At 42.9% G+C, this 27,420-nt stretch overlaps 2 protein-coding genes across 2 annotated transcripts; both read right to left on the bottom strand.

Annotated features, from left to right (window-relative positions):
• Positions 1-12,285: 12,285 nt before the first annotated feature.
• LOC116329430 (transmembrane protein 182-like) lies at positions 12,286-18,987 on the bottom strand. Its single transcript, XM_031751441.2, has 5 exons — positions 18,714-18,987; positions 16,161-16,284; positions 15,536-15,634; positions 13,183-13,320; positions 12,286-12,862 (listed from the first exon to the last, which is right to left on the bottom strand). The coding sequence occupies exons 1-5, from the start codon at positions 18,885-18,887 to the stop codon at positions 12,642-12,644; spliced, it is 756 nt and encodes a 251-aa protein (XP_031607301.1). The 5' UTR covers positions 18,888-18,987; the 3' UTR covers positions 12,286-12,641.
• A 619-nt stretch (positions 18,988-19,606) lies between these two features.
• Positions 19,607-26,958, bottom strand: LOC116329429 (sodium/hydrogen exchanger 2-like). The gene is made up of 13 exons (XM_031751440.1): positions 26,712-26,958; positions 26,113-26,335; positions 23,953-24,193; positions 23,627-23,877; positions 23,306-23,523; positions 23,024-23,220; positions 22,849-22,938; positions 22,474-22,544; positions 22,160-22,297; positions 21,967-22,063; positions 21,709-21,834; positions 21,177-21,240; positions 19,607-19,791 (listed from the first exon to the last, which is right to left on the bottom strand). The coding sequence occupies exons 1-13, from the start codon at positions 26,956-26,958 to the stop codon at positions 19,607-19,609; spliced, it is 2,148 nt and encodes a 715-aa protein (XP_031607300.1).
• Between the last annotated feature and the right edge of the window lie 462 nt (positions 26,959-27,420).

The raw sequence follows: 27,420 nt of genomic DNA, 5'->3' as shown, positions 1-27,420 counted from the left end.
TAACCTCGTATTGTGGATGGATTATCTCAGTTGTTCTCCCGACTGAAGTTTGGTCCGTTTACAGCATCCTGCCATGCAACTGCATTTGTCCCTAACCATCGGGAACCCTCACGTTAACTTTTATTGAGTGGAAAAAAGTTAGCGTTCATCCTCCTGCTTCACTGTGTTTATGCTATGCTAACATAGCTGTGTCGCTAGCGATCACATAGCACATCATTATATACCAGCTAGCCCAACTTCAGTAACCCTACAAACGTCACTGCTGTTTAGTTTTCTGTCTTCATTTATGTTGGAAGTGATAGCAGAGCTGTACGTTTGAATTTTTTCATAAATTTCTCAGTCAGAACATGCTATATCATGTTTAGATAAAAGCTAGCAAGCTAACTCCCTGCTAACTTCTTTGTTTTTAACTCCATTAAATTACATAAATTCTGTTTTCATGGATGCCTGGATGTTAAACTTAATTGTTACACCTGGTAAAGCAGCAACGCTGATCGTTTTATTAAAGATGAAAGAATTTAGACAGTTTTTAACTCTCAGTGATGCTGCAGTGTTCGTTTGACTTTGGGACCTGAAACTGAGTTTGGACCTGGATACGGCTAATGACGTCAGACTTAAAGACCGGATTAACCATACTTTGATTATACTGGATATATACACTCAGTTTAACCATGGACATGGTCAGCAGCAATACTATTCTGTGACATTAAGGGGGACAAAATGTGCCAAGAAAACATCCCCCACATTACAATTACGTGACCATCACCAACCTGAACAATTGATGCGATGTAGGACAGATCCATGCTTTCATGACCCTGACACAGAAACAAGACTCATCAATGCAGAAAACATTTTGCCAACCTTCTGTCATCCACTTTTGGTGAGTCTTTGTGAGTTATAGCCTCAGGTTCCTGTTCTTTGCTGACAGAAGGGGCACCCGGTGTTGTGCATTCAGAGATGCTCTTCTGCATACCTTAGTTGTAAAGACTGGATGTTTTCTCTGACCTTTGGCATCAACAAGGCTTTCTCACCTCCTGCTCACTGGATATTTTTACTTGTCCACCTATTCTCTGTAAACCCTGGAGACATGAAACCATGTCACATTCAGAGTAACTTAAATCACCTTTCTTCTTCATTCTGATGCTCTGGTTGAACTTTAGCAGGTCATCTTGATACAGTTTCAGTAGTTGCCATGTGATTGGCTGATTGACAAACAGGTGTATCTAATAAAGTGGCCAGCGAGTTTATGTAGCCTCCTGATGTGAACAGTGAGGCCTTTTCCAAAGTGTCTTAAACCTGTATTTTTTGCAATGACCAGCAGGGGGAGGCTCCTTTTGTTGCAGAGGCAGTAATATATAGCATTTTACTGATTTTATGCTAAACTGTTTCCTAATGAATATATGGTACCAGTTGCTCACTTCTTTTTTTTAATATAATCACAATGATCATTTTAAAACATAATTAAACTCAGAGTGAAATGGATGATAAAGCCAGAGATGATCCATTCCTGGCTAATGTCTGTTTAGGTAAACCAAAGATGGCTGAAGATGTCGAAACAGGACATAAATTAATGGGTAACACCAAGATGGCTTTGTCCATTTCATATAGAGTCATGTATCATCAACCAAATTTCTGGCATCGTGACGAGCTGCTTGTACTCTTACTCTTGCCTGAGGAAACAGGAAATGTGGGAAACAGTACAGTTAGGTCAGAAAATGTTTGGACGCCAACACAGATTCCTCAGTGTCGGCAAAGCGCAAGACACTAGATTTGAAATGACAACATAAGTTGCAGTTAAAAAGTAGACTTTAAGCTTCAGCGGAGGTGTGGAGTTGCTCATTTTGGACGTAAGGCCTACACCTGTGGGTGAGCTGTCATATCAAAAGCCGTCCCTGGATATTTCTGAGATAAAATACGTTAAGCAGCTCTTACTGCATCCAACAGTAAAGCGCAGGCTCTGCTGTTCGCAGTGATGTAATGCCTAAAATGAGTTTCACTCCCCTTGCAGTACCCCTTGCCAAGCGTTTATAATGTTACTTAAAAGATATTCTGTGAGTCATGAAGTGAGTACATTTCAGCGCTTTCTGTTTCATCACCCTGGAGGAGTTTGTTAACAGTGGGAGCCGTAAACCGCGTAGCTGGCGATAACAAAAGTGATGATTCCAGTGTTTCCTTTCCATTTGTATTTTAATTTTATCCCGAAACACACACACACACGCTCATACGGACTCAAATGTAAACCTGGCGGCTCCCCTGCCACTCGGCTTCTGAGGTTTGGAGGTCTCTGATAGGAAGCCTCTGAAATGGAAAAGAGATAAGAGTAAATAAACAAATAAATACAATAAAACCGAATTTGTGCTGGTTCAGTGCACACAGAGGGAAAGAGGGGGAGAGAGAAAAGGAGGGAGTGCACTCTGCGAGGCCTGACGGCGAATCCCACAAAGATGCATTCTCAGTAAAGCAAAGCAAGGTAAATACCTAAGTGAATTCATGCGAGTTGCATTTATTCACTGAAATCTGATGGAGAGAGACACCATTTTGACTCAGACAATGAAGCTATCGGTTACTGCCTCTGATACGATCTCTGTCCGTTTTGCACGACCCAATTGCTCCAGAAAAGGCATTTTTATTTCCATCACAATGAAGTTATTTGGTGCTGTCAGCTAATTCTCAATGGCACGACAAGCTTTCTTTGGGCACACATCGATACCTTCGCGGAGGAAACCGCGCTAAACCAAATGTTCTGCACAGCGAGCCCGTCTTTAATGCAGTGCCACGGGCTTTGATGTGCACCCACACCAGCACACCACTCCAACAGCCTTTCTTCTCAGATGTTGCTTAATTACGCTATCATAGTCTGTTAATTACCTTATCAGTGCTGCATAATCCCATGGTCAGTGTCTGAACGCCACGTATCAAAGCAAAGCAACGTCTCTTTCATGCGGCGGTTTCTTTTTTTGGAGGCCCTGATTAGTGAATTCAGTGGTTTGTGAGATTGCAGATGAGGTTATTTTTTTACTAACAATTAATGTCTTGAGGCCAAAATAAAAAAGATTTTTAAAAAGGTGTGTTTATTTTGTTTTGTTTATTTAGTAGTAGCGCTCTAACGGTAACTCTAATTGTTGCCCCAGAGGATCCGTCTTAGTCATATGATTAATGAAAACAATGCAAGGCTGGATTTTGTAGATATAACATTAAAAAGAATAAGTCAGCTCACTGGAAAAATGTTCAAATATTTGCTTTCTCGTAGAGAGGGAGTTGATTGACTGAGGAGATGATTGGCCTAGATTAGTACAGCCGGTGTGGCTCTCTACAGTTCGTTTGTTTGGTACTAAAGTAGGCAAAAGATGTTAATTTCTATGCATTTAGTGTACTCATGGGGTAAAGGTAGGGTTAGTTCACTATGGCCACAACTCACATCTATCCAATAATAATAATACAGGCTCAAAAAAATCAAGCAGCACAGAGGACAACAGGACTCTCTCAAAAAACAGCAAGTGTGGTTTTTAGGACTTCATCCAGCCCTTTAAAAGCTCTAAGCACAGCATTAGGACTGTATGAATTTATCAGTTTCTTACATTGCTGTGGAGGAAACATGGCATCAGTGCATTGAGGTTTGCAGGCGTTCATTTATGCACAGCTCTCACAGCGTTTCAGTCAGGTCAAGTTCTGGACTTGCAACATTGTGAATTTTTTTCTTTTTCAGCCATTATTTTGTAGATTTGTTGCTATTTTAGGGTCATTGTCTTCTTGCATAATCCAATTTCAGCCAAGTTTTGGCTTTTTGACAGAAGAGTTCATTGTGGAATCAGTGACTGCAAGCCGCCCACACCCTGTGGCTTCCTATCAGAGACCTCCAAACCTGACTCTTCCACCGCCGTGCTCGACAGTTGCTACGATACGCTGATATGGCGTGTTTGATAAATGTGGCACTGTGCATTATGCCCTGACATCATCACTTTGGTCTCATCAGTAAAAAAAGGACATTACTCCAGAACTGCTGTGCTTTGTTCAGATCCACAGAGCTCTGTGAAAACTTTCCACCTGACTGTAAATGTATACTGAAAAACAATCTCCCCATAAAGCCCTTATAGTTAGAGCTGGATCAGGTGATTCTGCACCATCCCTTAGTTATGCTGTAATAGGCCAAGGCTAGTTTGATGCTTCCCATGATGCAGTGACTGTTTCTTCTTCCTGTTAAAAGGTAGTTTTTCCTCCCCACTTTTGCCAAGTGCTTGGTCAATGGGGGCTCTGATTGTTGGGGTCTTCGCCTGATAATAATACAAAGAAACCAGTCTTGTGATGTTTTTATATTTAATATATAAATAAAATAGAATTTAATTAAACTGTAATTCTCTTGAATTGCTGGGATTCATGCCTTCCAATACTTACTTCAAGTGCATTTAATGCGGTGCATATGTGCCGATCTCCACACAGCTCCGTTTTGATGTGGAGATGATAATTAAGAAATAATTGAAGCGGCTAGAGAAGTGTGAAAGATGCATTCTTAAATGTCTGTGTAATTCTGCTCAGGATATGTTAACGTATGCACAGATGTTAATGCAGAATCTACGTCGGGCTCCTGTCTTGGTGCACCTCAGCGCTTCCACATATGTACTTACCCTCAGCTCTGCTTGCAGCCTTACTGGATCTGTCAACTTGTGGAAAATTTCCATTTTGCAGCTAACTCTGCAGCCTTTTGATGGGTGCGTCTTGCCGACTTTTATCTCTCAGCGCGTCTGAAAACTAATTAATATTTTTTTTACTCTCACTCTCTCTCGCTCTCTCTCTCTCTCCCTCCTTCAGGCAAATATTTGTTTCCTCTGAAGTGAGCGTGGGCAAACCTTCTTCACGGCTCCATATGCTGCCAGCTGCCAATCAAGCGAGCTAGAACCCTGAAACTAATCGCAACCCCCTCCTCCTCCTCTCTTCTCCGTCTCCTCTCCCTCTCCTTCAGCAGAAATGAAGGAGCTTGGGAGAGTGATGTTTGTGTGTGAGTGTGTGTATGTGTGTAGCGGGTGTTAAAGGAAAATAAAGACATACAGTAGAGAAGAAAAATGATGGCTGAGACATGAGCCCAAAGCAGGATCTCCTCTGTTGTGTCTGTCCACAGAGCACTTCATGCTCGTCTCTATGCTAAGCTCTCTGTTCCCATTTTACGTCCTGCTATTTATTTATTTACTGTTCACATAGATTGTACTGTCTCTGTGCTGGATTTGTACTTGTTTGCTAGACAGCTCCAAGAGCGAACAGCGTGTGTACACAGTGGCTGGTGTATGTGTGCGTCCTACCAGATAGCTACAGTGGTGCCAAAAAAAACATACAGACTAGGACAGAACAGCTTTGCACCCCCCACCCCCACGCAACCTGCAGCAGGTGAATGAAGAAGGTAACAGAAATGTATTTTGTCAGTCATACGGTGTGTTTCCACGTGAGCTCGCTGTCTCTGTAAGTTCCCCATGGGGCTCTTTGTGCATACAGCACCACTGTGGGTAATGAGGGGAGAGAGGGAGATGATGGACAACGTGCACCCCCCCCAGAATTTCACAGGGCGTCCCTTCAACTACCAATTTAACAGAGAGCTTTAACATGAGGGCCTTCAGTCCAGTGCTCTTCTGAGGAACTTTTAGGGCAACATTTTCAGCATTAGCATGAGGCTCGTAAGCCTCTTCTTTTTTTTCAACCAGGGACTTAGTTTAGACACATACACACACAAAAAAATGATCATATCTCTCATATGAAGCATCCCGGACCAGCTTATTCCAGGAGGAGAAATTGAACACACCTGAGTATAAACCATGAGAGTGCATCTCTTGTCTGGGACTATTTTTAAGTTTTCTTATGCTACAGACACAGGGGAAAGGTGGGTGTACATGACCATGACTATGTGCAATCAACTTGTGATCTCCTTGCCTGAAATGGTTGCTTGAAGACGGGGATGAGGTCTGCAGCCGCTTGCAGTCAGCTGCCGTCTTGAAAGTAACTGGGATGTTGATTAAATAAGACAGAGACAGTCTGCTTGCGACTGAATGTGGTCAAGTTTGCAATCTGTCTGGGATAAAATCACAAATCATGAATCTGTCACTATCTACATGCTTGAAGGTATTTATTGGAGACAGGTCGCCTCCCACCAGATGACCTGTGCACCTGCCTTGTGATCAGACATGGCTGTCCAGAGATTGAGGGTGATAGTTACCGTCAGGCGCCAGGAGCAAAAAAAATCAATGCAATCACTCTGCAACTGATTTTTCAGTCCCAGGGAAGTTGCTGTGTGACTGCAGAGTGCCCTGACTTTTAGAATAGAATAGAATTCAACTTTATTGTCATTGCACATGTAACAAGTACAAGGCAATGTAATGCAGTTTGCATCCATCCAGAAAGAGCTTTAGCAATAATATATTACAGAATATAGATCTATTATAGGTATGTTACAATGTTTTATTATGCAAACACAATCTTATTGTGTTTATTTTTTTTAATGTGTGTATATTACTGATTTATTGACTGTTATGTGTAGCGCATATTATGTGTAACTTGTGCAACACTTTGCTCAACTGAGGTTGTTTAAAACATGCCGTAGAAATACACCTTGACTTGACATGACTGAGGCTTCAAGGGCGGAAACATCCCGGTCATGGTTTGGGTTAAAATACACTTTTTTTAAAATACTGAACACGTGTTAGAGAGTTCAGTTTTCCAGGTTTCCCGGTTGCCTAGCGGGAAGTTATAACAGTTATCCACCTGGGAGGTTGGTGCTAGTTGATCTGACAAACACTTTGCTTTTCACTTTGGGCCGACTCTGTAACAGCAACACGACTTCAGTTTTTCCACTTTTTCCACAAAGCATCTGCAATCTTCCACTTGAGTTATTGAATGAGAAGCACCTATGAGCACAGCGCTCACATATACAGGACAGTAATGTAATGACAGTAATGTATTTTGTGATTATTCTGAACCAGCAGCGAGTTCCAGACAAACAAACACAAACCTCGTATCGCTCTATTCAACTTCTCCACCAAACGTAGACAATGTTTTCCTTTGCCTTACATCCAGTTTTTCTCTTTAGACCACACTCAGCAGTGCATTTCACCTCCAATTATTTGCTCTTTTTTTTCTTTTTCCTGCAGCATATGTTGCAAACATTTGAGAGAACATCTCGGGCGATACAGAAGAATCTCTCTGAAGACTGAAAACACGACATTAAGTCCTTCACTAAGAGTCAATTCTTGTATCAGGCCTTGCTGTGAAGTACAGTCTGTTGTATACATTACACACACACACACACACACACACACACACACACACACACACACACACACACACACACACACACACACACACACACAGGCTTCACTGTCTCCCTCCTGCTATCATCATCATGTGTGTGTAAATGATCCTGTCTTTGTGAGGTTAATTGAAGGCAGGAGCTCTGACTGTCTGAGACATAATCTGTCTGTGTGAAAAGTAAGTGTGCCTGTATTGTGTGTGTGTGTGTGTGTGTGTGTGTGTGTGTGTGTACACGTGTGTGTGTGTTTAAGGATTGTTGGTGTTTGAGGGGAGGGATGTCTTTAATATGGCCACACTACTTTTTTAAAAAAAATACAAAAACAGAAAAAGAAACATGCGGCAACTCTTTATCCCTCCACCTGCTCCCTCTCTACCTCGACTAAAACCCCCAATACAGATTAGCTGTGTGTGTGTGTGTGTGTGTGTGTGTGTGTGTGTGTGTGTGTGTGTGTGTGTGTGTGTGTGTGTGTGTGTGCTGGGTGAGGGGCCGGGTTAGTGGGTCTGTTCCTGGGGATTTGGGGTTTACAAAAGAAACAAAAAAAAAAGAAAAAAAGCCAAGAGTGATGCCATAAGGCTTTGCTTTTCTCTCATATCAGCTCTTATCAGGGCAGTCATTTTTGACAGGAGAAAAAGCCTTTATCTGGAAGAAGCTGTGTCCGTCTGGCCCTGCGTGGGAGCACACACACACACACAAAGAGCCACGCTCAGGGCCTATCGGACTGGGGCTCACACACACACAGAGCAGGTAATCGGCTCACTAGTAGAGTTAGGGGGTTAGAGAAAAGAAGGAAAAAGCTCTTGCCAGAGTGTATCCCCCTCTTTGACTGGATTAAAGCCCACCAGTATTCAGTCCAGGTGCTCTGGAGGACAGGGGGCCGAAGGGGTCCACGTAGGGTTAACTCTCCCTACGGTGCGAAATCACTTCCTGCTGTTCGCCGTCTGACACATCGTATGCACGTGGCCCTTAGCACAAACCGGGAAGTACATCAGCGCATAGACGTACGTGGAATCATTACCGCTGATCGATATGCTCCTCTGATGTTTCAGGGTTCATTTTCAGAGCGTTTAAGACTTTATTACCATGTCGTGTCTTTATTCTTGTGATATACATTAACTATAACTATATAATAACACCATAATTGCCGACACTTGAAGTGCAAGATTATTTCTGTCTTAAATGAAGTGATACTGTGTTTCCATTGTAGTGGATGACAGGGGAGGAGACATAAGAGTTAATTAACTCTGATTAGGATGAGCCACAGTCACCGAACAAGCCAGGGTTCTAGCTCGATACTCCGCTCAGTAATTGCTTCCTTTCCTTTTTCTCTTCCTTCCTTTTACTTTCCCTTATATTTCTTCCTTGTGTCCGTCCACGCATGGGAAGCTCGTCTTTCATAGAGGAGAGCTGGAGAGCCCTCTGCTGGCTCATCATGCACGTCTGTCAAGTGAAGATAGGCCAACTATTCATCTGGGCTGCAAAGCATTGGTTTGTTCAATAAAAATAAATAAAGATGTACAAAGTACTTTTTTTCTATACAGAGTTCAGTTTTTCAGTCAGCTTCGTGGAAAAGTCTTCAGTTGATTGTTTTTCATGTCTTTTAATCGCACACTGAGATCAGGCTCTGCGAGGGCCGTGCCATCTGTTGCAGGAGCTCTTACTCGTCCTCATGCTGCAGATAGCTGGTTATGACTCTGGTCTTATATTTGGGCTTGTTGACATGCTGCAGCAGGAATTTGGAACCAATAATAGGACTCCCTGATGAGAATGCAAGACAGATAAAAATGTAAACATCTGTGTATGGTCATTTGATCTGCACGAATCAAATTTAGTTTTACAAGAGAGCCGTTTTAAGACACTGACATCAGCTTTTTCAAATCCTCAACAGACAAAGACTAAAATTACTGTAACAGTCAAGCGTCATGGGGTTTTAGTAACCCTGATCCTGAATTCATACAGCTTTAGTGGTCCCAGCAGCAGCAAACCAGTGGAAAACCAGTGAAATCTCCTGCCAGTTGATTGAAGCTGCAACGATAGGATCAATACTTTGTTTCTATCCTTACAGGTCAGTAGGCAGCGCACCGAATCATGTTACATATATTATGTTTTTGTGAAAAAGAAAAAATGCACCTCAAACATACACTATGAAAAATGTCTGAACTGTTTTGTGTTGACTCTCAGCTCTATTATGTTTGTAGCCTGTAACACATTTAACCAAAGCATTAACTTTAAAAGAAAGCTGAATAGCTGAAAATTAAATAGCGTGGCCGATATCCTGAATTTTAAGTGGATAAGCAGTAACCCTGCTGATATACATCGATCTTTGTGTACAAGTGTAAAATGACATTGGAAGATTGCTAGCATGAGCTAGCTAACACTGATATTTATGAAGGATGTATTAATAAAGAAAAGACACCCATTAATTACACATATATTAATTACACATATTAATTAATTAGTCGAAGAATCGGCTTATTCAAAGGTCACTTGTTTATTATTTATGAGAATACGTCATTATGTGCTTATTTTTACAGAAAACATGTCAACTCATGCTAAGCTGCATTTATTCTTTGACATATTCAACAGATATTATGAGCAGAATAAGTCAGTGAGTTGATACAGTATTAAAGTCTTCCTACACAATCATTAGAAGTTTGAGTTTTCTTCTGTTCATGACTTGCAGGACGTAAACTGAAAGAACTGAGGCTAGCCTAGCTTCAAAGCTAACATTATTTGTGATAGGTTCAGTTTCAAAATGAGGACCAGAAAACTTTCATAACATCATGTATATTTAAACCTTATTAGTCAGTTTTTTAAGTAGGTACCTTTTCTCTTAATTTGACTCACCGAGCTTGAACAGAAAGTTGTAGCGCTACCACAAGGAATGATGATTAGCTCTTTTATAAAACAGATATGGAGAGAGGAAGACAGCAGGTGGGGTCTCAGCAGAGGTCTTGGCAGCAGAGAATATTTATGCTCATGGCTCCTCGTGTTGTTAACAGAAAATGCAAATCAAAGATACTATTACATTGAGTATGTGTTTAAAGAATCAGGAGATCTCCTTCTCTTTTAGTTACACATCCTCATCAGAGGAACTGCTGTCGTACTGTTCAAGCCCCTCAGTGGTTCATCACAAGCCCCGAGAGTCTGAAAGAGTTTGGTTTCTCAATATAGACCACAGGCCTGAGTCATGGCCTTTAGGTTACACACAACAAAGTAAAGAAGTTCAGTCAGGAATCTCTTCTTATTCTTATTATTCACATAATTGTCACATAAAAGCGGTTCATAAAAAAGTTTTTAGTACCTGAAGAGCAGCTAAAATTGGAGGTTTTGCAGATTCGAAAGACTTTTTAAAAACATTTTCAGGCCTGAGTAAACTGTAAGGTTCTTCTATTGGACAGTCAAAAAAGACTATACAATGGCTACAATGTTTCTTTCTTTTTTTTCAAATTTCAGTGAACCAGAAGAATGTTTTGGCCTGTTCAAAGAGTTCTAAGGACAGGTCCCAAACACTTTAAGGGATTATGCTAGGACAAGCCGCACTACCCTCTCTCTGTTCCTACCTTCCTCCCCAGTGCCATTCGGTCCCTTTGCCTGAAAGACTTCCAGTGTTGCCTCATCTCTTTCAGGACCCTCACGTCCTCGAGCCTGACAGCCATCGCCTAATCAAAGACCTTCTTTTCAGAGGAAATGCTAAGTGGTCCTTAAACGAAATGAAAACAGGACACTTATTACTTGCTATTAAAGTCTTTTCAGTGATAGCACACTTAACAGAAAACAAAGCTAATGTAAAACATACCATCAAAGCTCAACTGTCACTGGAGACATCCGCTGGTCCAAGTCTGTCTGCTGCTTCTAGCAGAGAGTGGCCAGCAATGCTAGCGACAACCACATCATCGGCCTCGCATGTAGCGCCACTAGCAAATCACTGACTGCATGCCACAGGCTTTGACTTCTTCTGTTTGTTTTTCATCTGTCAGACTGTCATCACGCTTCCTCAGATCAGAAGTGGTGCTTTTTTTTCCCCCTGTGGTTGAAATCCTGTCAGAAACCAGCTGTGCTCAGCTGTTAAGACTTCCTGCTCAAAGGACCCAGTGTTCATTTGTTATGTCACAAAGTCGAGTCAGTTTTATTGATATATGTTGTCGTATTTTCTGCTGCAGTATAGCAAAAGCCGTGTTGTTTCAAGGTTTATTTAAATCTGAAAATGTATTAACAGCAAAACTTCACAGATGTCAAAAACAGCTAAAACGTGACGTTAATGACGCAGCTGTGGACAGAGCACAGAAATGATCCCCCACACAGCATTTCATTGCAAAGATATTACAGTCGGTCTTGCATAAAGCAGCTCTAGTAACAATATTTAGATATTATGTGCACGTGTAGTTCAGAAATCAGTGGACAGTTTGATCACAGCGTGTATGTGTGTGTGTTTGCGTGTGCATGAACACACGTGTGTCGAGTCCTTTGAAGCAGACATACACCCCACCACCATCACCGCCGTTCTTGCTCCTCAGATGAAAGCTGATATGTGATCGAGAGTCCGGCCGCTTGTTTCCATTCAGAGCAGTGAAAAGGAAAGACGAGCTAATATTGTAGCACTTCTGATACAATCACACGTTAGCGTTTCTCCTTTTGAATAACACAAGAAAAGAAGGGATTCCTGTAGGGCACGGCTCATTTTGGGAATTATTTTTGGATTTAGCTGCACTTTGGGTTTGAAATCTAAATCTAAAGTTTCTGTAAAAGGTGGAAAAAAGAACAAAAAACATAAAGAAACAATAAAGCATGGGGGGATTAAATGAGCAGTAAAATGTGATTGGGGTGAAGGAGGCAGGTGGCTGGCCTGCTGTACACCAACCAAACCCACAAACAGCTGTTCATTTCTCAAAGCACCCTCGTGCCCCCCTCCATGCATCAATTCTCTCTCTCTTTCTGTCTCTCCCCCCCAATATCTTCCCCTTTCCCGCTCCACCCCCACCCTCTCCCCAAGCCTCCGGTCCATCCAGCCATTCCTGCCTCCCACCTCACTCTGCTGCAGCTAAACACACTTTGATCACGCGCCAGAATCAGGACACAGCTGGCTCACCCGTGCACTTCTCACCGTCTGCTTATCATTTGTGGTGATAGTAAAACATGGCAGTGATAACATGTTTAAGTAAATAGTGACGTTTGAGGAGAAATTAAGCAAAGTGGGAGACAGATAGAAAACTTCCAGGAGATCCAAAGCAGCGGCGGTCTTTCCTCTATTTACATCCCAAAAACACACTAAACCAGTCAAGTGCAGGACATAAAAAAGTCAGGCTTCTCCTCCACCCCCAGCCCCCCTCTCCACCCCGTGATCCAGGCGGGCAGGTCACTTGCTGGCATGAATCGCACGGCCCACCAGCAAGAAGACCAAACCAGAGATGAGCTCCAGGGGCACTCCGGCAGCCGCCACCATGAATGACAGGCCGTAGAGGACTGAAACTTCAGCGTTCGGACATGTTTCCCCCCTCTCCTGAAGGATGTAGCTCTTCACATCCACCACCTCCATCCACAGCACGTAGAGCAGAAGCGTGAACAGGAACAAGCAGGCTGTGGAGAGATACAGACAGTATTAGAGAGACAGACACAGAGGCCGTCAGTGCTGTGAGTGGCTGCAGAGGAACGCAGCTCCTCTTCATCTCTACTGTTACCACGGCGGCAGTGTTTACTGCTGTCGTTATAGTGACAACACTGCAGAGTGACATCTGCTGCTCCGCGTGCTGGGTGTGTGTTTATCATGTGACAGGTATGAACAGCTGACAGCAGCAAAGGCTGCAGAATGAATGTGCGTCTGTGCATTCGTCTCTTATTTCACGCTACAGTTAGGACTCACACACACATAGATGCACAGACAGCGGTCTATATTTTACCAGCAGCTAAGAGGAAGGCCCCGCCCAACTTGTAGAGCTTGTAGCTGATGAAAGGAACGCCACAGACCAAGAGGAAGCCTCCAGCCAGAGCTAAGACGAGTCCGAGGATTATCAGCACGGTCCAGAAGCCCCGAAACACTGCAAGAAACACAAGCACAGCAGTGGAATCCCATAAGTGTTCTGCAAAGAAAGGGTGTTTTTGCACAGGTTTTCAGTTTAATCCCACCCCCCTGGATTCATTTGCTGACCGGTCCACGAGCAAGATGCTGAAGCCCAGGTTTCTCCTGCCGGCTGGCGAATCTTGCATTCCTTCCTAGGAATTTTGTGTATGTGTGTGAATGGAAACACATTGCAAAGTGCTTTGTGGAGCTGCCAAGGTTAAAAAGATGCCATATAAGAACGGATCATTTACATGTAAGAAGCTAAAGTCAGCATCCAGTTACTTTAGTCTGGCTGAAGGAAAGCAACTATTCTGACTCTGAGGAAAAAAAAGCAAGAAAACTGCTCGTCCACATCAGTCAATACATGTTCATTTTGTTTGGTTTCAGTCACAGGAGGGAAAAGCTGGTTCTGATCTTTTGTGAGAAGATTGGAAACAACCAGCCATCTGTAGATGTGGTTAAATGCTGTCGTATTTAACACACAAATAGAACAGTGTTTCCCATCTTCCCACCAAACTCTTAGCAAGAAAGCACAAAAAAGTATTTCCCAAAATAGTCTGTTCCTTCAGGCTGGTCCTTTAATAACTTCGATATGGTCCTGATACTTTAGGCTGTAATATGAGCACTTTTTGACTGAATAATAAATACCAGATTCAGTATTTCTTTGCTAAATCTTTACTGCTGTAGCAAAGGCGGGATTTACTATTGATATTTACGTGGGGACATACAGATGAGGACAAATGAGTTTTATTAAGTGTTGTTTCTTTTAACAGACGAAGAAAATTATTGTACAAGTGTCAAGAACAGGAGTGAGAAGTATCCTCAGTAAATTCCAAGAAACCCACAGAGTACAGAGCACGCCTGGCAGTGGTAGGAAGTAAAAGATTTCAAAGATTCTGGAAGGAAAACTAGTGAGAGATGTTTCTAGAGAGCCCAGAATAACTGCGAAGATACCCATGAATGATTTAGCCAAGTTGGGAATTGTAGTCTCAAATGAGACAATGACTAGAGCCCTGCACAAAAATGAGCTGCGAGGTTAAAGACCAGGAAAAACTTCACTTCTGCAGAAGACACGCCTTCAAGTCAGACTGAGGTGTGCTAAGGACACCCTGGAGACAGATAATCCACACTAGAAGAGCCTCCTCTGGTCAAAGGAGATAAAGCTACAGCTCTTTGTCCACAGACACTTTGCTGATGTTTGGAGAAAGAAGTGAGAGATGTACAACTCAAAGGACACCGTCCCCACAGTGAAACACGGTGGTGGGAGGATCCTGATGTGGGGATGCTTCAGTGTGTCTGGAACTGGGAATCTTATCAAGGTGGAAGGAATCATGAAGAAAGAAGTTTATGTGAAAATTTTAAAAGAAAACCTCGAGCAGTCAGAAACAAACCTGGGTCTGGGTCGTCTCTTTATCTTCAAACACAACAACGACCTAAAATATGTCACTCCTGGTGAAGAACTACCTGGCTGGTGCAAAGCCCTGATTTGAAAATCCCTGTGGGGTGAACTGAAAACCAGCGTCCCTGCTGGAAGACCATCAAATCTGGAGGAGCATGTGAGATATGTTGAAAACTACAACAAACGACTGCAGGCTGTTATCCAGCAAAAAGAGTAAACGACTGACTATTAGCATCCAGGAGGTAATTATTTTGATCCTGGTAGTTTTTGTGAAATAATTTTGTTTCTATGTGCAAAGCAAAAATAATGTAAGCATCCAAAATAAAACATAGATGTTCGGACAAGCTGTGCTAAAAAATAATTATCGCTCTGTTTACCAGCATTTGGGAAATACCCATATTGTTATTTAAGCATAGAAAATATTTCCTGATCATGACAATCCAACTAAATTTGTATCAAAGATCATTTTATCTGACGTTTAGGAGTGAGACTCCACCTTAAGCACTCCTCTTCTAATTGCATGCTTCTAAATACCTATACCTGCTCCAAACACCTGTTTGCTTTTAGGTCCCACCCTCCCCATCTTTCTCTCTGTTTCCCAGATAGGCATCCTCATATCAATCTTCCCCAAACCCCTGCCTCTCACCCAGCTGACATCAAATAAGCTATCCACAATTATTTTTACATATTTTGTTGTTCATAAAATGTCTTGTGTAGATTTGACCTCACTACTGAACCACAGGAAATAGAAAGACGTGTGTCCATGCAGCACATATTTGAGACTGTGAATTACCTGCTGTGGGGTCATAATTTGGATGAGGGACTTGTCCAACTGCAACCGGTAGTGGGAAGAGGTAACCATGGATGCAAACCTTAGACTCTGGCTGGTTTGCTATAGTTCAAAAAATGAGAAAGGTTTACAAAAATAATCACTCAAAATAATGGGCAAAGGTCTATAACCACAATAAACAGCAGGCATATAAAGGCTTACACATAATTCAGTACTGACTTTATTGTTGCCTTTTATTTCCCATCATTGACTAGATTTTCTAAAAGCAGTGCCTGAATGAGTGGCAGAAGCATACTCAGCTATGGCCCACTTGAATAACAATATGCTCAATGGTTATTTGGGATTTTTTTTTTCCAATTCAGTGATGAAACATTAAGTGCAGCAGAAAATAAAAAAGACACAAATGCAAAACGCAGTCTGGGGAAAACAAAAAGCCCCAAAACACCTCATAAACAAACATATTTTAGCAATCCTTTACATTTACTGTCACATATGGGCATTTTTCTTTTCTGCACTTGTTAGCATGTCAAGGAGACCGCAGTGTTGAGCAAGGGACACGCAACCACATTGGACAACTCCCAACAAAAACTTTGTGCAGCTTAACTAGAGGAAAGCTTCGCCTACGTACTGAAGAGAGTGGCCAGGACTGCGTGCGTCGTGGGCTCCACCTGAAACGCACAGCGCCAGAAAAAGCCCTCATGGTGCAGCGTGAGGGAAGGAGGGGAGGCGCTCGCTTCTTCCACCAACAGCGTCTGAGAAAAAGAAATGGAAGACAGACTGACATCACACAGATAGATGCTCGAATACCTAAAGATGGATGAATCCCATTTTCTGTCAGCTCTGTCAACACGTCTGCGCTCGCGGCTCTGTGTGATTCCCTACTTCACTGGAGCCACGGCATCAAACGTGGTTCTGATTATGGCCTGCTGGTCTGTGAGGTTTTCGAGGGGGAACTTATGAAACACGCCAGAGCGATACTCTCCGCTTGCTTGTCAGAAATATGATTGATGGCGCCGAATAACACAACAACTTTAATCATCCTCTTTTATTGAAAATGAAAGACTTGTTTCTGTGATGTTACGGAGGAATTCACTGGGGGATTAGCTTTTATAAATATATCCCTTACGTTGCACTTTGTGAACTTTCTCACAAGTACTTCATGGGAGAATAAACTGGAAAATTAAAGGGCCACTCCACTGATTTTACACATGAAGCTCAGCCGGCTCGTCAGTGGGAGTCCTGCTCGCCGTGTAAAACAGTTGTATGAAGGTGCCGCAGTTTTGTCAAACCGCTTTGATTTTACAGCTGGCAGTCGAAGTGATGGACCAAAAATATTAAATCTATGAAACACAATTTTCAGCAGCATGCTGATAGCAGCATAAGGTTATCAAGGGTGTCAGTGTGTGATGACTGGGTGGTCCACAGCTGTGGGCCAGACTGAAAGATCTCAACATCTGGGTGGATTACTCTGACATATTCTACATAATCCCTGTTTTTGTCTCCTATTCATGAAATAACACCTCGGCTGCTTATTTGCTAAATATCAGCATGTTCACATTTTAACCAGAGTGGTGCTCATCTTCACAAAGATGCTCTGTAGTCTGCATGATGGGATGCTGTGTCACAAACTCTGGATGTGAAGTCAGGAAGAATGTAGGAGTGTAATGAGCAGGGAGGGTTTGATGAAAGGTGCTTTTGGAGGTATTGTGGTAAGAGTTTTATCCTAATGAAGAAAAAGCCAACATAAAGGCCACTAAATGCAAATTACAAGTCCACATGTCTCTTCTAGCTCCTCTTCACACTTTACAGAAGTGCAGTCACCTACAGCAGGAAGGTCAAACATAAGGTCCGGGGGCCAGAATCAACCCAGCAACAGCTCCAATCTGGCCCACTGATTTTGAACCTTTAACTGTATTTTCATACGTTTTACAGCTTTTCTGATGAAGACCTCCAACACCTCATAACATACCAGTGAGGTCAGTGTAGGGAATGAGCAAGCTGAACTTTTTCTGTACTTTTGCAAATTTATCATGTGGAAAAACTGAGGCGTGCTGTTGAAACTGCACTTCTTGTTCTTATATTGAGACATCTCATGGATTAAATGTTTGGTTCAAAGTCTTTACACTGACAGAAAGGGGAGTGTTACTGGTCCAGTCTACTTAAGATCAAACTGGGCTGTACTGTACATGAACCACTATGTAAAATGAGTTTAGACATCCCTGGCCTCCCACACGTTTGGGCAGAGTGTAATCGATTAAAAAAAACTAAATGTCAGGAAGACTTCTGATAATGATTGTCAGTCAGCAGTTTTTACTGATCACAAATGCAAGACCTTTGCTATGCCATTAAAGAGATAAAAATATATTTTTAAAAAAGACTTCTGTTGAACTTATTTAAGAGGCAAAGTGAAAAACTAGCCTGGACCGCTTCATCTTGCAGGCCAAAGAGGTTAAGAGCTCTCTGCCTTGTCAGTACCTGTGTTGGTATGGAAGTAGATTAGTGAGCATTGCTTGGGTAACCAGTAATGCTGACCAGTGGATTCAGGTTCTGGAGCAACCTGTACTGGATTGCAGTGTCTTGTTTCAGGGAAGGTCTTGCTTATTTCAGCAAGATATCGGCAAACAACGTTCTGCATGTATTCCAGTATGGGTGGAGCTGTCGCCCAGTCAAAACATTTGGAGCAAGAGAGGTTCAAACTGCTGGGCAGCTGGAATCCTTACAAGAAAGATTAAAACTACTGCCACGTTTTAAGAATAGACATTGCAGCAAAGCACCTGACCCAGCTTTTATGAAACATGCCGGTAGCATCAAATTCTAAACTTATATTTTTTTCTTTTAAAAATAAAATCCCTCTGCTTCAACATTTGATATGTTTTCCTTGTTCTAGTTTTAATTAAAACTCATATGTTCTGCGATTATAAATGTGTTTTGCACAGCCTTCCAGCTTCTTTGGAAACAAGGTTGTAAATTGCTTCAGGACATCTTTAAATATCCTATAGTGGCATAGCTCGCACAGCACCGAGTCCACAGCATCTGATCGGGTTCACCTTTTTTCTTTTTGTGGTTTTCACATGTGACCAGTTAAAAATAATATTTCTGGTTGCTGTTATTGAATCGATGTGTTTTGATGGAAGTGACCAGTGATTGTTTATGTTAGGAATCGCACTTCTATCTGTCCTACCTCAGTCCCGTTGGCATCTTTGTCTCCCATCGGTGTCGTTTGTGTTGGCCATCTATATGGTCCGCAGTTGTCGCTTGCTACCAGCCAGTAGTCAGTACCAAATGCCAGGAAGAAACACAGAGTCCCTGTTACCCCAAAAATCCCCCCAGACAGGGCTGCAGCTCCCACCCTCATAACTCCGGCCTTTACCCCGCTTTAAAGTATGATTGCTCTCAGCGTTTAGTCTTCAGGTCAGTGACTCCTCACTGGTGTCCACTCTGAAGCCCGTCTGCCCAGCCCCAATCCTAAAGAACATGGCCAGGCTCTCTCAGCCACTCCCTGGCATGCTGGGAGCTGTGAGGAAAAAAATGCTACAGTAACAGAGGAGGTCAAACGGAGGGAGGTGGGGGGGACAGGAGTTATTTTAGGACGCAGCAAGCCTGTCCTCGTCAGATTACCAGTGTATGTATTTTGCTGCGCATTTGTAAAGGAAACAAGGAGAGGAAAGATTGGCATGAGGACGTTGGCAGCAGGTATCAGCATTTATGACTGCAAGGTATTTGTAATGTTGGTGCTACTCTGGGAATGGCGCTTTGAAAATGAATTAGGCTGGAGATGCAAGAGTTGTTCAAGAGGTGAAACATGGAGCTGAGAAAAGCTTTATTATAGTCGGCAAACACTCTGAATAAATAAAACCATTAAATTCATTTTATGAGGAATTTACTTGGGATGCGTCCATGAAATTGCTGAAGACTTCTACTAGTTCTGCTTTGCACCTCACAACTCTGTGCTTAAAGGAATACGAGGTACTTATCACTTCAAATGATGGAACACGCTGAGTTCTTTGCTTTCATATGTTTTGCTTTCTTCCTCCCTCCCTCCCTCCCTCCCCCCCTGTGTCTCACAGTCTGCATTCATTGCTGCTTCTCATTCTCCAAAACAAAGCTGAGGTGTTTCCTGGCGGCTCTCTCCACGGTTTCCTGATGTCTTGGAGAGACTAGGTCTTCTCTAGCAGCTTTTGGATCCGTTGATCTAGTCTGAGCCGGGCCAGCTGAGACTGAGGAGTCCAGGAGAGTGGATCGTGGGCTTATGGAGCACACTGCCAACAGGGAAGAGGGTGAAGTGAGCTCAAGAGTCACAAAGTCAAAAAAGCTTCTGGTCAAAGATCAGGAGGGAGAGAAATACTAACAACCTGGTTTTTTGTTCTATTTTTTAAAGTTAGAGCAGAAAGTTTGAGATACAGCAGACACAAAATGAAATTCCTGCATGAATTAAAACATAATTTTGCAGAAGTAAACAGGAAGACTGAGTTTTCATCTTATACACTAACTAGCAAGAAAAGCAAAAAACCTTTCAAACTCAGACTGAGAACCTAAGAAAAAAGTAAAGCTTTCCATTTGTTCAATATGAGTTTGATAAACAGACATTTGAAAAAGAAAGTTCTTGTCGGACTCTATGCGGTCATTTAAAAAAACAAAGTGCACCCTTATTGGCTCCATACTAGGGGAAATTAGCAGCCTGGTGTTTTTAATCAAATTAACTTGATTAATTGGTCATCGGTAAGTGTGAGCATCTCTATGAATGCAGAACTTTGCTGGTTTAGGACATTCAGGTGTGAGTTAACACAATCTTCCCAACAGTGGACGGCCCAGCAAATTCACCTCAAGGTCAGACCGTGCAGTGTTAGGAGAAACTGCAAAAAACCAAAGAGCTGCATCTCAGACTCTAGTTGGCCTCAGTTAGCCTCAGTTAGCATGTTAAAGTTTAAACTTCATGACAGTACAGTTGGCGAGATAAGTTATGGCTTGTTTTGGAAGGACTGCCAGGAGAAAAAAAGACCATGGCAGCAAGGTTTAGTTTTGAAAAGCTGCATCTGAACAAACAACTTCTGAAACAATATTCTTTGGACAGACCGACAAGACCAAATTCGAGCTGTCTGACCATCATGCACAGTTACGTTTGGAAAAATGAAACACAGCATATGAGCTGTCAAGCACAGTGGTGGAAGGGTGATGATTTGGGCTTGTCTTGAGGCCACAGGACCTGTGCACCTTGCAGTCATTGAGTTGAACTCAGTGCACCAAAGTCATCTAGAGCCAATTGTAATGCTATCTGAGAGCTAAAGTTTGGCTGAGAGTAGGTTATTTGGCATGGTAATGATCCCAAACATCGAGGTGTTACCATGGCCGAGCCAAAGTCCAGACATCAGCTTCATTAAAAACTGTGGTGGGACATAAAGAGAACCTGAAAAACCTCAATGAACTGAAGCAATGATGCAAAGAAGAGCAGGACAAAATGTATTGACAATGATGTGAGAGACTGATAAGGTCATACAGAGAATTAATGATTCAAGTTATTGTTACGTAAGTTGGTCCTACAAGCTGCTGAATCATGCAGAGGATTTGGCTGTTTTTTTATAGGACTGCATAGAGTCCTGTCGAGACTTTCCGTTTCACATTGCTGTGCATCTGGCTGCGTCTTTACCTGTGTGAGATCTGCTAAGTCCAGTTCTCACTCTCTGTGGCTCACTTAGCCCACCATCCTCCCCCTGCAACAGTAGAAATACACAGTACAGCACCATGGAGGATGTTCTCTACTCTAATACCGACACTCCATCATTCACGTAGTTCAAAATCAAACAGAGCTTAAACAAATTCCTAAACTTGGATGCAGTATTTCAACATGAATCCACTAAACCACAGGTGTCGAACTCCAGGCCTCGAGGGCCGGTGTCCTGCAGGTTTTAGATGTGTCCTTGATCCAACAAAGCTGATTTAAATGGCTAAATTACCTCCTCAATATGTCTTGAAGTTCCCCAGAAACCTGGTAAGGAGCTAATCATTAGATTCAGGTGTGTTGACCCAGGGTGAGATCTAAAACCTGCAGGACACTGGCCCTCGAGGCCTGGAGTTCAACACCCCTGCAACCCTGTGAACTTATTCTCCTAACCTTTCAGTCTTCTTCATTCTGTTCAATAAAACTCAAACATGAGGAAATGCAGGTAGTTTGCATGCACCTGAAAGTGTGTGATTGTGTTGTATGAGTATCTTTCTCCCAGACTTTGATGTCTGTAAAGGGGCTTCCTTGTTCTGTCCACCGATGTGTCCTGGTGCAGGGTGTGTCTGCTGTAGGCTGGTGTCTGCTGGAGTGAGGACACATGCATGAGCCCAGAAGTGTGCAGCTGAATTATACACATTGTGCAATTTCTAAGTTATAGTAACTGGGAATAGGAAATAGCTAACGGTGGCATAGAAACTCTTTTTAGAAAATGTACCTTGTTGTTGAAGTTTTGGAGGTTTCTTGAGAGGATGCGCCTGATGCTCTCCATCTCCTCCGGTAGCAGAGGTCGCCCTTGGGAGCGAGGATCCACTCTAGGTTCTCAGAAAACCCTGATTAGTTAGTCTTCTGTTTTTCTGGGAACTTTAAGGACAAACACTGACACATAGTCCAAAAAAACATTTTCTTACATCGGCGGGGCCTCCTCCTCGACTCCCCTCTGCTCCCGTCTCTCCAGCTCCTGGTAAACTCTGAGGATGCTGGAGCTAGCCTGGCGGTCGTTACGGATGAGGAAACGGCGAAGGTACTTCTTGTTGAACTGCTCAAACCTCACACACACACAAGCACACAGATGGCAATACTGTGACTTGTGGAAAATGTGCATAGTGTTTGCTGCCACCTGCTGGTCATGTCATATTAAATCTTTTTACATGAATGCACAACAAACGCTTTATGACAAAACACAAGCAGAAGGCAAAGCAACAGTGAAACGTGGAAAACTAACTTGTCTTTCCAGTAGTGCTGCCCCCAGTAGCCGACCACGTCCTCTATTCCTGCCACCAGGTGATCTATGAGCTAACAACAAACAGGATTACTTGCAGATAACTTGCAAAAATGATATCCTTTGGAAGTATTGAAAGAAATTCATGAAACAAGCTGCCCTATGTGCACCATTCACTTCAGTGCATCCTTCATACATTGCATGCTTTGCATAGGAAAAAACTGACCTCACCTTGTTTCCTTTTGGTTAGCTACAAATTAAACCTTGCTCTTCTCAGATCATGTCCTTTGACGGTCTTTGCTCATTTATTGATATCTAAAAATCAGCCAAGTAGTGTCCACAACTCCACACTTAGCTGTGATTCCTGTGATCTCTCACCCTGCTGTGGATCTCCTCGCTGAGAGTAGGCAGAGCTCTCTTCTTCCTCTTCACATACAGTAGCTCCACCAGAGGCTTGATGGTCATCCCCTGCAAACCAGGCTCGGAAAATAAAATCCACCTTCAAACTATGACAAACTGTTTTCCTCACAATTCACAAACATGTTTGCCCCACCTGTACAAATACCGTAAAGAGAATGACCACAATGGTAGTGGTGATGAAGAGTCGTTTCTTTGGGAAGTCATCAATCAGGAAGACCAGGGAAAAACAGATTGCCCCTCTCAGGCCACCGTAGGCGATGATGAACTGGTCTCGGAAGGTCACAGCGTTCCTCCGGAGCTTGTTCACAAACGCGGTCAGCAGAAGCACGCCTTTCAAGCAGTGAGAAAGAGTTCCGATATCTGCTTTGTTGATCTTATAATATAACTTATTTTAAAGTGAGGGTGAGGCTTATACCTGTGGCCCTCCAGATGAGACAGAGCAGCAGCGTAGAGCACACAAACGGCCAGCTCCACATGTGGATGTCTTGTATGGTGGACACTCCCAGGAAGATGAAGATTAAGGTCTCACTCACGCTACTCCACATCTTCAGAAAGTACTGGATGCTGGTGTTGCTGCGCTCCGACACATTTGCTTCCACGTACTGTTTCATTGTAGCAGCACAGGTCACTATGCTGCAGGGCGGGGGGAGGAAAAACAAAGTAAGACTGATGCTTATTTTACTAATGTATACAATATGTGGTCTTTGGGATTCAGATGATTCTGAGCAGCACTCACGCCATGATCCCAGAGAGGTGAAGCATCTCTGAGGTAAGGTAAGACAAATAGGAATAGAGGAAGACAAAGAGCGGGGCGATGACTTGGGCCCTGGAGGTAAAACGTGAGGTGAGGGCTGCCAGCAGGCCGAAGAAGAGACCTACACACAAGCCTCCGATTCCCACCACCACCACCCTGCAGCCCCCCAGCAAAACGTCCAGCCCTGACACTGATGGCAGACGGAGGAAGGACTCAAAAAGCTTGTAAAGCACCTGAGAGGAAGAAACGTGTATGAGTATCAAGTGTTTCATTTAGGTACCTGAAACACACTCTGTTTCTCTCCTCACCACAGTGACGGCGTCATTGAGCAGTGACTCTCCGAACACCAAGATATGCAGCTGTTCGTTAACTTGCATCTCTTGGAAAACAGAAAGCACCGCCACTGGGTCTACAGCAGCGATCAGGGAGCCAAACAGCAGGCAGTGGAGCAGAGAGACATCTCCTAGTGAGCTCTGAGCCAGCAGGCAAACACCGTACAGAGACAGGCCGATGCCCAGGACGTTCCATAAGGTCCCCAGCACTGCATACCTGCACATGCACAGGTAACCAGCTTTAAGACACCTGCTCCAGGTACCTTTAACAAATACTAGATGAATATCTGATTTTAGCCACTCGGGTCCAAAAATAAGCTGTAAATATGACAAATGAGGTAGCGTATGCAGTGTGTCATGTTTGTTTTGAATATTCAATGTAATTCCTAAGTTCATGGTCAGTTCGTAGCAATCTTAGAGTTCTTCCTCCCTCAGTGTCTCGTCTTCTTCTGTTTTCATTCAACCTTGTCGTCACGTTGTCTTCATGTCTTGTCTCTGTGTTTTGAGTTCCCCAATCAGTCATGTCCCCATGTCTGTTTCCCCCCGTCCCATGTCAGCCAGTGTGTGTTAGTCTTCTTCTCTGTTTTTTATTGTACTTCCTGTTTTATTTTGACAGTCTCTCATCCTTAAACAGTATGTTCAGTTTTACTTCCCCTGTCCTATTAGTCTGTATCGGTTCCAGCTGTGTTTACACAGTTGCCCATCCTCTCATTAGTTTGTAGTTTATCTTTTATTTGTTTCTATTTGTTATAGTTTTTGTTACAGCATATAAAACTGCCCCCTGTGTTTCATCTGTCTGCCACACAGCCGTACATGACACAGTGGGTGAAATGAACATTTGGCCTCCTGCTGAATTTGTAAGTTCACTCACTTACACAGAATTGAAGAGTCTCTATTTTTAATGGTATAGTTTTATTTTAATAGAGAGAGACAGAATATCGACCAAAAATCCAGAAAAAAACACATTACATAAAAAGTTATGAATTGATTTGAATGTTTCTGAGTGATATAAGTATTGACTTAACTTAATAAACTTAATAATCCCACCATAAATTGTCATCTTCTTACCAAGCTTCTTGCTGATGGTCTTTTAACCCAGCGGTTTAACCCCAACCTTTTTTGACCGGTTTATGTCCAACAATATTTTTACTGACAGGTCTTAAGGTGTTGCGGATAAATACAACAAAATAAAACCAGTACAGGTACCAAAAAAAAGAAGATCTATTCATACCACACGGGAAAAGACCCAGGGAAACCGAGTTAACAATAAAAACGATTAAAAAAAAACGACCCTGAAAACCATAAATTTCACATCCGAGCCTCAACTCTTGCGGCCTGGTACCAAACGACTCACGGATCGCTACCAGTCCGTGCGCCGGGGGTTGGGGACCGCTGGTTTAACCCATTCCAGTCAGGTCTACAATCCTGTGACTCTGTGGGAGGCAGAAATCTGGCTGGGCTGTAGGAAACCCAATACTTATCTCACTCAGTGACGTGCAGGGATGTTTATATCTTGGTTCTCTCCATTAAAATAAAACTGTCATAAAAATTAGAGACTGTCCATTTCTTGGTACACGACCAAATGATGAATTAAGCAGGAGCTCAAATAATTATCATTTGGAGTTTTGTCATGTTTCAAATCTTAACCCTTTAAAGCCTGAACCATGAAATAATTGCCACAAAATTCAATTGTTTTTGAAAATAGAGCATTCATTAAACCTTCTGATGAAATTTAAACAATAAATAAATAAAATATAGATTTCTGTTTGTGAATTTTAACTTTATCATATTTGGTACAACATGGCTTTTTTTGGCAAGTTTTTTCTTTATAATTTTTATTTTATATTGTGCAATTTACTCTGATGATGGAGACGTAGAGGTAGAAGAAGGCTTTAAAGGGTAAAACCAAAATAAAGAGTCTAATTCTGGCTTTTAAATCAAACTCTTTCTACTCATATTTTATGTGGAAATGGTGTACTTTCATTCTGTTCAACTCATTCTGCACACGAATGCCTCACACACACACACACACACACACACACACACACACACACACACACACACACACACACACACACACACACACACACACACACACACACACACACACAAATCAAAGATTTTAAAGCTACCAACCAGAGGATTGTACCAAGGTTTTCAAAGAACAGCCTGCCTGGCAGGAAGTATCCCGCATCTAACACGATGGGTGGCAGCAGAAAGAGGAAGAAAGCATCTGCACTGAGAGTCGGTGGAGCAGAGTGGCGGACGCCATAGATCACACCTCCAACCAGGAGGCCCACCATGATGAGGACGCAGCTTTCGGGGACGACTGCAGGGACTCGACCTGACCAGTGGAAACCTGCGGGAATGAGAAATGGAGATGAAATAACAGGAAATCAACAGGATCCAAACTTTGTGGAGTTCTGACTAAATCGCTCTGACTTGAGGCGCTTGTGTAGCTATACTGAGGGAGGACTACTACCATTGCACTCAGATAAACTATTTCATTGATCGAACAGGTTGTTAACGTGAGGTTTGGTGTGAGTTTCACAAAATCCTGCCAATGACTAGAAATGTAGAAAAATACTAAATATTATATACATTATATTATATATGAAATAAGTTTAATGAACTAAATTAAAATGTTAAATGGAGGTAACCTAAGTTATTAGCATCCAGCTACCTGACACCAAGCTGGCTTCTCATGGATGAGTGTGAGCACAGCTGAGGCTTACCCAGCTTGGCCAGTGAGGCCAGCATGATCCACAGCACGATCTCAAAGGGAGCCTGCACGTGGTGATAGTCCATGCTGAACACCCTCAGAGCCATGGGCAGATCCACAGACAGGCTGCCATCACTACTGTTGGTGCCCAGCGAGGGGGGCAGATTGTGGGGCAGAGGGCTCCCATCGGGAGAGGTCACGGCCAGACAGCCCAGCAGACTGGCAGAGAGCAGCAGAGAGAGAGTCCACAGAGCAGCCATCCTGCAGCCATGCTGGGACAACAGCAGAGAGAGGCAGAGAATAGGAGTGGGACTATGGAGATGGGGGGTGGGGGCGAGCGGCACACACACACACACACACACACACACACACACACACACACACACACACACACACACACACACACACACACACACACACACAAAACAACCTGACTGGGACTCATGCAGCCACTAATGTGCACAGGAATCCCTGAGCTAGCAATGATATCCAACCAGCAGCACAGAGCTCAAGGGGTGTGTCACATGCACAGACGTTTTCATCAGCAACTCAAAGAACATTACATCCATTTCCTGGAAATAAACCCTAACTGGAAGTCAAAACAAAACCCCAAATATGATGATTTCCATTACACAGAATTTCTTTAAGTCCCCAATATGTGCCTGTGTACACAAATTTGTGTCCCCACGGCATAAGTAATGCAAGTACACATGCACAAGATT

Source organism: Oreochromis aureus, linkage group 2, assembly GCF_013358895.1.
Source record: "Oreochromis aureus strain Israel breed Guangdong linkage group 2, ZZ_aureus, whole genome shotgun sequence".
Taxonomy (NCBI): Eukaryota; Metazoa; Chordata; class Actinopteri; order Cichliformes; family Cichlidae; genus Oreochromis; species Oreochromis aureus.
Note: the sequence above shows the minus strand (reverse complement) of the source record. Positions and strands in the feature narration are given on the sequence as shown.

Excerpts from the sequence above, each read along its gene's own strand:
- LOC116329430 (XM_031751441.2), bottom strand. The coding sequence starts at position 18,887 with ATGAGGGTGGGAGCTGCAGCCCTGTCTGGGGGGATTTTTGGGGTAACA. Across the intron at positions 13,321-15,535 it reads AAATTATGACCCCACAGCAG|TGTTTCGGGGCTTCTGGACC; the intron begins GTAATTCACAGT and ends TGTTTCTTGCAG. Across the intron at positions 12,863-13,182 it reads GGCCTTCCTCTTAGCTGCTG|CCTGCTTGTTCCTGTTCACG; the intron begins GTAAAATATAGA and ends ATCTCTCCACAG.
- LOC116329429 (XM_031751440.1), bottom strand. The coding sequence starts at position 26,958 with ATGGCTGCTCTGTGGACTCTCTCTCTGCTGCTCTCTGCCAGTCTGCTG. Across the intron at positions 23,878-23,952 it reads TCAATGACGCCGTCACTGTG|GTGCTTTACAAGCTTTTTGA; the intron begins GTGAGGAGAGAA and ends TCTTCCTCTCAG. Across the intron at positions 22,298-22,473 it reads CAGCACTACTGGAAAGACAA|GTTTGAGCAGTTCAACAAGA; the intron begins GTTAGTTTTCCA and ends TGTGTGTGTGAG.